This window comes from Musca autumnalis, unplaced genomic scaffold, assembly GCF_047663935.1.
Source record: "Musca autumnalis isolate F117 unplaced genomic scaffold, ASM4766393v1 scaffold_5, whole genome shotgun sequence".
Lineage (NCBI taxonomy): Eukaryota > Metazoa > Arthropoda > Insecta > Diptera > Muscidae > Musca > Musca autumnalis.
In genome coordinates this window covers 166,222,604-166,234,341 of record NW_027412088.1, presented here as the reverse complement: position 1 = coordinate 166,234,341, position 11,738 = coordinate 166,222,604, and the positions used below count along the sequence as shown (strand labels likewise).

The 11,738-nt window shown below is 35.5% G+C and overlaps 1 protein-coding gene across 1 annotated transcript; it reads right to left on the bottom strand.

The window, feature by feature from the left end:
• Positions 1-1,015: 1,015 nt before the first annotated feature.
• Positions 1,016-1,889, bottom strand: LOC141387586 (general odorant-binding protein 56a-like). The gene is made up of 2 exons (XM_073957476.1): positions 1,731-1,889; positions 1,016-1,474 (listed from the first exon to the last, which is right to left on the bottom strand). Exons 1-2 carry the CDS (start codon positions 1,785-1,787, stop codon positions 1,118-1,120), a joined length of 414 nt encoding a protein of 137 aa, XP_073813577.1. The 5' UTR covers positions 1,788-1,889; the 3' UTR covers positions 1,016-1,117.
• Positions 1,890-11,738: the final 9,849 nt, after the last annotated feature.

Sequence of the window (11,738 nt, the reverse complement as noted above, 5' to 3'; positions counted from 1 at the left end):
TTAATTAATTTTAATGCATTAACCCACACGATGTTTGTGGAGAGAGCGCACATACTTCATTTGTATTGGTGCCGATACCTGTTTTAGTATGGGTGAAGAAAACAACAACCACATGATGTTTATCGTTTGTTTTTATTCTCGTACACTGTAAGTGAGAGATAGAAGCAAATGCAAAAACAACTCAGTGGGCGCCCTTCTTTGCAAAAAAGCCATTCTCTGCTCCAGCGTCTTGCATTGCAGCGTCAGGCAACCCATACCAAAGCACAATGCGTTGTTTGCATTAGTATTGGGTACATAACATGCTTAATAGTCATATCGCTTAGGGGACGCATACACAAAAAACAAAACAAGCAACGCACAACATTCTTCAATGGCTGCTAAACTGAGACTAAATTGTTTCTTTCTCTCCACATGTTGTATACGTGAATAAATTTACGCTCCCAAAGAGCGTCAAAAACATTGGTAAATGTCAAATATATTTGACATATGGACTGCGAGGGTTATAACGACGGTTTATGGATTTTATTCCTCTAGACTCTTTTTGGGTTACTTTCCTCTAGAATTTTTTGCTTGAATTTGTGATAAATCGTTTCAAAACTTGCCCTGTTAATCGCTTGAAGACTAATGCTAAGTTTACATTTAAGAAATCCACTCGATTTCAACTGTCAATTCCATAGCTCAAACGACAAATGAAATCTCATCTGGACTTCATTTGACGTTTAACATATGGATTTGACAGTTGAAATCGAGTGGATTTCGTAAATGTAAACCAAGCATAAGAAGGTAGCACGAGTTGGAGGGATCTTAACTCCCTTTACGTTAAATCGTGGTAAATATCCATACAGTGCCTCTTATTGAAACTATCGAAGGAGTGGAGTGGCGAACAGGCTAAATATGAGTTTGTTTGCCTGCTAAATTAATACGATTAATTCTCCTTCTGTGGTCTAATAGTATTGCTATAATAATTATAACTTTTCTAACTGGAAACTAGGAAAATCATAACACTATATTGTACTTAGGTTTGCTAAAACGTTTTATTTGCACAAACTTTATTATATTATTTTACACAACCGTATCAAAAGACCTTCTCTTATTTCTCCAGTATTCAGCACCAATCTTAAGCTGTGGCCACTTCAGCTTTGGCAGCTTCGAAACATTGATAAATTTGGAAACCAGTATCACAACGATCTTCACCCTTGATGTCGCGGCATTTGTCTAAAGCTTTTTTGGTTTTTTCTTCACCAATAATGGAGCCCAAGGTTTTGAGGACAACATCTTCTTGAATGACACTATCCTTCAATGTGCCAACCTTTTCAAAGAAGCATGTGCCGAAACATTTCAAGTTTTGTGAGGGATCAGAGAAATCCTTATTGCGCAATTTGTTAGCCTCCTCTTCGGTAATATTCTCCTGTTTAACACATTCTTCGAAATGGGCTTTAGCCTTGGCTTTTTGATCCTCGTTCAATTCAATTGGCTGCAAAAGGGAAAGACATTTGGATATTATAATTAAAAAAAAAATAATTTTTTTTCTAGATGAGGAAATTGCTCCAATCCACAAATAAATTTTAACATAAATGTATCTTCACTCGGTTGCAAAAAACTACCATAAGCAAATGATTTCCCCATAAGTTCTCCTAAATTTACTCTTACGGATCTACATTCACAAGGGCTATCATCCTTATGAATGATTTACCTTTAATATTTCAAGTAACCCAAAAAATATTACTTACAGTAGCCAATGCCGAGGCAACCAAGCAAACAACTGCCAAAGTAATGAAAGCCTTCATGATGAGTTTTAGTTTGAGGTGTTATTAAAATCTGCAAATGTTTGCTTTGAAAGTTGGAAATATTCTGTTGTAGTTCGCTTTGCAAACCGACTTTTTATATTCGAATAATTTGTTTGCAAAATTCTAAGTTCATGCCTTAGGCTAGATTGTGTTCATCAAAAAAATTTTTTAACAATTGTTGCCAAATAAAGATTTTACATTAAAAACTAATTTGACAGTCGTGGAGGTGTTCCTATACTCGTACATCAACCTGTAGAAATAAAAACTTTCCACCAATCAATAATAGTTTTTAGACAACAAACAATTGAAATCAATTCATTGTTTGTTGTATTGTAGTAGCAGTAGTGGGAATGGTTGGTGTTGCCGCTGCCGTTGAGATTCTCAGACAAACGAACACATGCATGTCAAATTTTATTGGAATAAATGAGGTTGTTTGCTTCTTTTCTACGATTTTCATTGTCTTACTTCACTAATTTGATGCTTTCTATACAAACCGTTTGAAGTTAGAGAAACACACCATTCGAATAATGAGAGTTTTAGACTTCAAATGTTAAAAAAGAAGTAAAACACTCAGTTCAAAAACCATTAACAGAAATTTCTAGAACTAAATGAACTAAGAACTTAAAAATAAGAAGAATTTTTGAATATAATAAAAATCCTTAAGGGGTAAGTAGGGGTAAGTATTGGGCGTAACTATGTATTTCACTGACAGACCCATTCGGACCATTATTGAGAGAAGTATGTAACAAAGACAACAAGCCTAATAAAAACTTTAAAACGAGATTTGCTTTAAATATTGGGACTTTTCCGGGCCAATATCTCAGGAAAGTGACTTCACAAAAACAAGAACCGAGAAGTAGTCTTGAAACCTATAAGTGTTTAACTTTTGCTGAGGATCAATCAGCAGTCTTAGTTGGTCGCCGTAGGAGTTAGCGGTTTATTATGTCGGTAAGAATGGACTTGTCACGAAAAAATTATAACTTTTTAATCAGAAGGACGACCTTCGATGCAAATTTCAAAAGCAGTCCCCGGGCAGTTCAAATTGCCCTTAGGCAAAAATGTTTAAATTTCCTGAGGGAGTTACTGGAAGAAGTTGTCCGATATAGTACGGCTTCTAACTGGATGAATGTTGGAGAGAACAAGTTTATACCAATACCAGTCCTCCCGTTCAATAGTTATAGCGATCAACAGGCATTTCATTTGGTCACCGTATAACTGTTAGATCATTATGTGACGAAGCATGGACTTACTCACGAAAAACATTATACCACTGTAAACTGCTAAAACTGTTTAACCTTTGATAGGGAGGTATCCAAAGATGTTGTCCGTAGACCTTCTTGATGATTGATGTCTGCATGGATTTTTTTATACCCTCCACCATAATATGGAGGGTATATTAACTTTGTCATTCCGTTTGTAACTCATCGAAATTATGATTTGCGACCCTATAAAGTATATATATTCTTGATCAGCGTAAAATTCTAAGTCGATTAATCACGCTATATTCCTAATGAGTTGAGCTACAGGGCTGAAATTTCGTACACATGTGTTTTTGGTCTGAGCTTAGATCAAGTTCGAAGATGGGGTATATCGGTCCACGGTTTGGTATAGCCAGATTTCAGATATTTTGACGTTTTTAGCCACAGTTTCAGACTGAATTAGCTATAATTTGACATTTAGGGTTCCCAGTGAGCAAGAAACTTCTCCACCAAAAATTATGGACATAGGTCCACGATTTCCGGTATTTTGACGTTTTTAGATACATGATCTGGTCGAATTAGCTATACTTTGGCATTTAGGATTTTTAGATATCAAGAAATTTCTCCACCATAAGTTATGGTCATAGGTCCACGGGTTCTTACAGCCCCCATATAGCGGTACCGCCCGATTTCACCTATTTTGACGCTTTTAGACCGAATTAGCTATAATTTAACATTTAGTCCTGTAGCGACTAATGAAAGATGTACATCCATTACATCTTCCCGATGTCGACATATGGTGGATGCGGATCTGGCAAACGGAGCAGGTCCATAGCCCACGGTTCTTCTTTATCTTGGCACGAAAAAGAGTGCTTGGAGCAGGCATTCTGGGACATATTGCCGCTCCCATGGGGAATAAAATAAACGAACACAAACATATAATACTTGGTATTTTGAAGATTTCATCGATAATTTCGGCGCAATTTGACACTAAGTGTTAATAGTTGTCAAAAAAGGTCTCTACACGCAGAAAAATATATGTTAGAAATATGTTTGGTTCCAAACAAATATTTGTTTGGAACTAATTGTTTGGATCCAAACATAATTTGTTTGTGTCCAAACAAATATTTGCAACATTTTGTAACATATCTCAATTTTATTTTTTATGTTAGAACATATTGTTTATGGGTGGAGAGAGGATTTTTGTCAAAGAGAGTTAGAACAGGGCTCTCGCGGCTGCGGAATGCTGTTTTATAATAAAGAGCTGTGTGTATGGTGTAATAAGAGACGCAGAACCTTTGGTGGTTTGTATGCGGTAAAACAAGTGTGTTTCGTTCTTTGTTGTTGTTAAATAACGTAACAAGCGAAGAGGAAAAGAAAAAAAGGAATTAATTATGTTGTTCTTTTTTTCAGTTTTCTAAATGAAATTGTTGAGTAAAGACGGTAAAGTGAGTGAAAAAATCAGTGTTTTGTGTTTTCTTTAAGAAATGGCGCTATTTAGTAAATTAAATGCCCAATAAATTTTATAATTGACTCAAAAAGGTGAATGGAAATATTTTATTGGACAAGGAAGAAATCGCATTTAATATTGGTAATTACCAATACATCAATACATTTTTCATATACATACATACATATGTATATTTGAAATATGGACGTACCATTATATAATCATTTGATTCCATGGCTTTTGGGTTTGTATTTGTTTATACTGGCCCATTACAAAACATTTGTTCTATAAGCCGAACTAAGAAAAGATCTCTAATTCTCTCTGTTTACTGCTTCGCTTCCTGGAATACCGCGCCATTTCATCTCTTCATCCACTTGTTTGCTCCATCTAGGCTTAAGCCTGTCAATTCTGCGTGCACCGCTCATTCTTATGAAATGGCCTACGCAATCGCATACGCAATCGTTACATCTCGATACGTTTATCTATACTGATTTTGTATTTGTTTGCACCCAAACATATAATTTGTTTGCACCCAAACATATAATTTGTTTGCACCCAAACATATATTTGTTTGCAGGACCCAAACATATGTTATATTTGGGACTGATTGCAAACAAATATATGTTTTCTGCAAAATAGGTTTGAGACATAAGTTTTGGAATAGCCTCAAAATAACAGTACTACCCGAATTCAAGTATCTTAAAGTTTCTATGTAAACAGTCGGACCTCGATTATCCGTAATGATCGTGACCGGAGGCACTACGGATAATTGATTTTCCCAGATAATGGAGCAACACAGTTTCTCATATAATAAAATCAGTTTCTCATTAATCAATAATAAAATCAAATATATTTAATCAAATATGTTTTTGCAAATATTTAAAATAAGATCAATTATGAATTTATTGTGAAGTTTAAAATGTAAAAGCTGTTCTAAAATAATTCGTTTGTGCATCGTTTTTGTCTTTAGAAATTTGGTCGAATTGATTAACTCCGTATCATAAAGATTTTCACTGTTACACCGATTAACCATGAACAAAAAATTCTATCTTTTCCTTGGAGGTTTATGGATAATCCATTACCGGATTAAAAATGTGCGCCACTGTGTACATAAGCCCACCATATACGCAGCATATAAGGGTACCGCCCGATTTTACGTTTCAAAGTTTTCTGACCGAATTCTCAACATAAAATTGTGAACACAGGATATAGCCTCCATAAGTTAAAGTCTACATTTATTGCCTATAGGCAAAAAAAAGGCCTCTCTAACATATGTCGCAAACATATTTTGCAACAAACATATATATGTTTGCAACAGTCCCAAACATAATATATGTTTGGGTCTGCAAACAAATATATGTTTGGGTGCAAACAAATATATGTTTGGGTGCAAACATATTTATGTTTGGGTGCAAAGATATATATGTTTGGGTGCAAACAAAGATATGTTTGGGTGGAAACAAAGATATGATTGGGTGGAAACAATTTTATGTTTGGGTGCAAACATTTTATATGTTTGGGTGCAAAAAAATACAAACCCAAAAGGCACAAAAAACAAACACATGCACCAGTGGGCGCTTACTGAGAGCAAGGGAGCGTAAAATTCAATGTAAAACAAGGGCATTGTGACTCACAAGAGAGCCAATGTGCTCTAAGTGAGTGTAAATTTGTTATCGCTCACAGCCCGTGTAGATGCTAACACGTTGTGAACAACAACAAATTTACGCTCTTTGAGAGCACAAGAGAGATCCAAAAATTTTCTCTGCCTCACTCTGATGCAAAACACTTTAAATGTGTTCTCACTTGCTCTCAGTAAGAACTCACTGGCTATCTCTACACCAGGGACGAGCTGTCTTTGCAAAGAAGTATAGTGAGGGCGCCCACTGAGTTGTTTTTGCATTTGCTTCTCTCTCTCACGTACAGTGTACGTGTAAATAAACAAACGATGAATATCATGTGGTTGTTGTTTTTTTCACCCATGCATACACATATGCTGTTGTATTGATGGAAATATTATGGGCGACGCTGCTCTACACACACAAATGTTGTGGTTTTTTAATAAAAGGCAAAAGAACAACAAACACATAGGTACATACAAAATTCCAAAGAAATACATTCATAACACACTTTAATAAAAGAAAAACTGATTGAAATAATTTGTAAATAGCGGGGAATCGGCATCTAGAATCAAATGATTATCTAATGTAATAAATAAATATGGATATGCCATATTTCAAATATACATAAGTATGTATGTAATTACCAATATTAAATGCGATTTCTTCCTTGTCCAATAAAATAATTCCATTCAACTTTCCGATTCAATTATAAAATGTATTGGGCATTTAATTTACTAAAAAGCACAATTTCTTTAAGAAAACACAAAACACTGATTTATTCACTCTACCGTCTTGACTCTACAAAGGCAACTAAAACACTGAAGAAAGAAAAAAAATATAATTCATATAATTTCTTCTTCGACCGCTAAGTTTGTTAACAACAACAAAACAAGAAACACACGTGTTTGACGCATACGTGCCACCAAAGCCCCTTCTTCGCTTTTACGTCTTCTATTATACAATACACACAACTCTTTATTATAAAACAACATTCCACAGCCGCGAGAGCACTGTTATTACTCTCGTTAACAAACATCCTCTCTCCACCCATGAAAAGAATGTTCTAACATAAAAAATATGTTTTACCCAAACATATCAAATTGAGATATGTTAGAAAATGTTGCAAACATTTTTGTTTGCAACCGGTCCCAAACATATATTTGTTTGGATCCAAACATATTTCTAACATAAATTTTTCTGCGTGTAGGGATCAGAAAACCCAGACAAATTGTGGACAATGGTACTTTTGTAACACTTTTTAATTGTTGAAGTTCTTTTGGTGCCTTCTACATAAAAGTTGTTTGCGGATCGTTTTGAAATTTTTTTTTTCTAAAAAAATAGTCTAACAAATTCAAGACCTTCACCGTTTCCAACTAAGTAGAGTACGCAAACCTTAATCTGGGTTTGACGATGGACTATATTGGTCAACTCGTTCTAATACTTCCCACAAATGTTTGTAAGTATTCGCTCAAGATTTAAGGGCTGTTGGCAGGTGGCTTTAAATTTTTGTTGCGATTCTGAGTACAAAAGTATAATTTATTCGGTGTTCTGATTCCGAAAACTAACTACGCCAAGACATTGTGTAACGTTCGATAGTAAGTTCACTCCACTAAGAACAAAAATAGGAATAATGCCTTCAAGTCGTTGGCCGGCAGCACTTTGAATGCTGACAAAGAAATTTGTTGACTTCTTATAAAACAATAGGTCGATCCGTGTTAAGTTATGCTGTGGCAGTGTGGTATGTACGCCGCCCTAAAGACTACAACTGCTAGTGGACCATCTTATTGAGTGACCAAGACTTTAACGCTTCGTCAGCAGAATAAGATGTTTTTGATGCAGCACATGTTTCTCTCATCAAGACATATCAGAAGGGATTTTCATGACCTAGAGAGATAAAGGTCCAAAAGTACAAACGGGAACCTGTAGATCAACGAGCTGATCAGGCAGGTTTAAATAGCGTTCATCCTAATGCAGTTACGGAGGCGGTATAAAAACTTAGTGTGAAGGTTCGGAGAATTCAATTCAGAAATTGAAAGTACGATGCCCAACATATGCCCTGCATATAGACTGTATCCACATGATATGCTACATCTTTTCAACCACGATAAACCCCGTAACCTGTTCTTCGATTCTTGGTGGACGCAGCCAGTCCAGGTTGCAGAATTTTTGATAAACCAAAACCATATAATTTACATTATACAGGAATTAACATATTTGGGTTGCCACAATAACAAAAAGAGGAATTTGAGGAATTTCTTATTGCTCTGTTTTAGCAATGATATCTTGGGTGAACCCCTGTTGCTAATAGGGTATATATAAATGTCGCTGTAAAGCGATCTACGTTCATTTCAATATCTAGAAATTAGACAAACAGGCAAGTGACTGCAATTTTAGTGTCATTGCGGTAGACCTTTCATAAAAATGAACAAAAACTGTCATTCAATCTCTGCAATATTGCCAAACCGAAATTCCTTTAAATGATTTGACACTTTTCAAGCCACAATTTTTTTTCGTATTCTTTTAATTAGTTTTTCGCAACGTTTCCGTTATGGTTGAATATTTTTTGATGGATATTAAACTCCATTATTCGGTTAGTGGTAGAATGAGTAAGTGTCTGTTGTGTCTTTTTAATAAACCTCATCAGCAGCTTATCTATGTTGTGCCAACATTGCCAAGCAACCAACCATACAGCCCTTTCCAACCATACAGCCCTTTCCCACAAACACATTCCAGCACCCTTGTCAGGCACTTTGATTTCCCAGAACCCCCCTCTACCCCGCAAACCGCTCCTGAACTCATCAGCGACACCAAAATGGAGTTTTATATTTGATTTTGATGTTGTTTTCATTTCATTTCAGTTTGTCGTCGTGGTTGGATTTGAAAAGTTCCTTTTGTTTTTCCTTGTTTTTTGTGCTTTGTTTCAGTTTCTCTTTCTCTTTGTACAATTGTACCACCAAGAAGGCTTTCGCTTCCCATTTTGGCTTTTACATTTTTTGTCTTCTACAAATGTCATTTTGCTGTCAACTCGTGGATAATAAGATTACAACTATGTAGAAATAATAGGATTCGTAACGTTTTTTTGTTCTTCTGCTGCTTCTGGAATTCCTAGTGTTGTTGTTGTACTTGTTGGATTTTCATTCTTCCATGTTGGATGTGTTGTTATTTTTGTCTTAGCTGCCTGCCGCCACCGTACGCTACTTTCATCTGTTACTTTTCTTACAATTACTTCTGTTGACGCTACTGTTCTTGTCATAGGGATTGTGTTGAGAATGTTTTTTTTGTTCTTTTTCCTCCTGGTATTTGAAGCTTAGCTAAAAACTGAAAACAGAAAACTTCAATATAAACTTAAGACTTGCAATAAGGAAAAAAAGTAGCATTCAACGAAGTTTGTCAAGAAGCAATGAGTAAAGTATTAGTGCTGCAAAGAAATAATGGAAGTTTGCCATTTTTTGAAGGACGTTTAGAAAAACAATAAAAAGGGAATCGAGGGACACAGTTGCATTAATATGAAGTTTTTGTTTCCCTTTTTGCAGCGTGGGATATTAGTGCAACTCTGAGGAGAAAGTCATTTTGAAAACTGTTAAATACAGGCAAACATTGTTAAAGGGAATAGAAAATCATTTCTATCATTTTCATAGAAGTAAAGGCCTTTTATGAACATTTCGACATTTCGAAAGGCCATCTATGGTAGAAGACTTCTAGAAAGGGTTTCTATGGGGAAGACTTTTCCAAAGGCATCTATGGATGAATATTTTTCAGAATGTATTCTATGGAATAAGACCTTTCAAAATGGTCTTCTATGGAAAAGGACATTTCTAATGGTTTTCTATGGAAGAAGGCCTTTCAAGAAGTTTTCTGTGGAAGCCGTTTAAAGAAGTGTTTCAAATAGTATTTTATGGAAGAATACCCCTCAAAGGCTTTTCTGTGGAAGAAGAACTCTAAAATAGTCTTCTATGGAAGGAGACATTTCAGACGGGTTTCTACGGTAGCAGATCTGTCAAAAGGACTTCTAGGAATGAGACCTGTCAAATGATCTTCTGTGGCAGAAGACCTTTCAAACGGTCTTCAATAGAAAAATATCTTTTAAAGGGGATCTATTGAAGGAGATCCCTGAAGAACTTTCGAAAGGACTCATATAGAAGAAGACCTTTCAAAAGGGGTTGCATTGAAGAAAACCATGCAGAAAGGGTTCTATGGAAGAACATCGGTCATGGAAAAAGGCATTTCGAAAAGTCTTCTATTGAAGAAGACTTTCAAAAGGATCTCTTAAAAGGTCTTCTTTGGAAGATCTGTCAAAAGCTTTCCATGGAAGAAGTACTTTCAAAAGAAGGCCATGACTTCTTCTTTGGAAGAAGACATTTTAAAAGGTCTAATATGAAAGAAGACCTTTCAAAAGATCTTCTATGGAAGAAACCCTTTCAAAGGATTTTCTATGGAAGAAAATCCTCTTTTGAATGAAGACTTTTCAAAATTCTTCCGTGGAAGAATACCTTTCAAATGGGGTTCTATGGAACAAGACCATTCAGGAGAAGGTTGAAGAAGACCTTTCCGAAAGTCTTCTATGGTGGAAGAACTTTCAGTAGGTCTTCTGTTGAAGAAGGCTTTACAAAAGGTCTTCTATGGAGGGAGAACTTTAAAAGGTCTTCTATGGAAGAAAGACCATAGAAGACCTTCGGAAAGGTCTTTCAGAAAAGACGTCTACTTCCATAGAACACATACTGAAAGTTCTTCTATAGAAGAATACCTCATAGAAGGTCTTCCACGAGGTCTTCCATTCAAGAAGTCTTCTATGGGAGGGCCTTGCAAAAGGTCTTTTATGGAGGAAGAGCAATCCGTTCAAAAGATCTTTCATAGAAGAGAGGCTTTAGAAGTTCTGCTAAGAACGAATACCTCTCAAAAGGTCTGCTGTGAGAGAAGACGTTAAAGATGACGTTTCGAAAGGTCTTTTATGAATGAAGTCCTGTGAAAAAAGAGCTTTTCAAAGTTTTATGAAAGAAGACCTTTTAAGGAACTTCTGGGAGAGGAGCTTTCGAAAAGTCTTCTATGCAAGAAAAGCTTTCAAAAGGCCGTCTGTGGGAGAAGAGCTTTCAAAAGATTTTCTGTTGAAGATGACCTTTCCGAAGGGGTTCCATCGAAGATGGTCATACCAAAAATCTTCTATGGTAGAAGACCTTTCAAAAGGACTTCTATGGAAGAAGAATCTTCAAAAGGTCTTCTACGGAAGAAGACTATCGGAAGAGACCTTTCCGAAGGTCTTCTTCCATAAAAGACCTTTTGAAAGCTCTTCTTCCATAGAATACCTTTAAACAATTCTTCTTCCGTAGAAGACCTTTTAAAAGGTCTTATTCAATAGAAGACCATCCAGCCAAAGCCAAATGAAATCATTCGAATTACAAAAAGAATAATTCGAATTACAAATGGAATAATACAAATTTCAAATAAAATAATTCGAATTACAAATGGAATAATACAAATTTCAAATAAAATAATTCGAATTACAAATTGAAAATTTCGAACTACAAATGGAATAATTCTAATTACAAATGGAATAATTCGAATTACAAATGGAATTCTCGAATTACAAATGAAGTGTTACGAATTACAAAAAGAATTCCGAATTACAATTAAAATAATTCGAATTACATCTTACATAGACTCTTCTGTTAAACAAGACCTTTCCGAA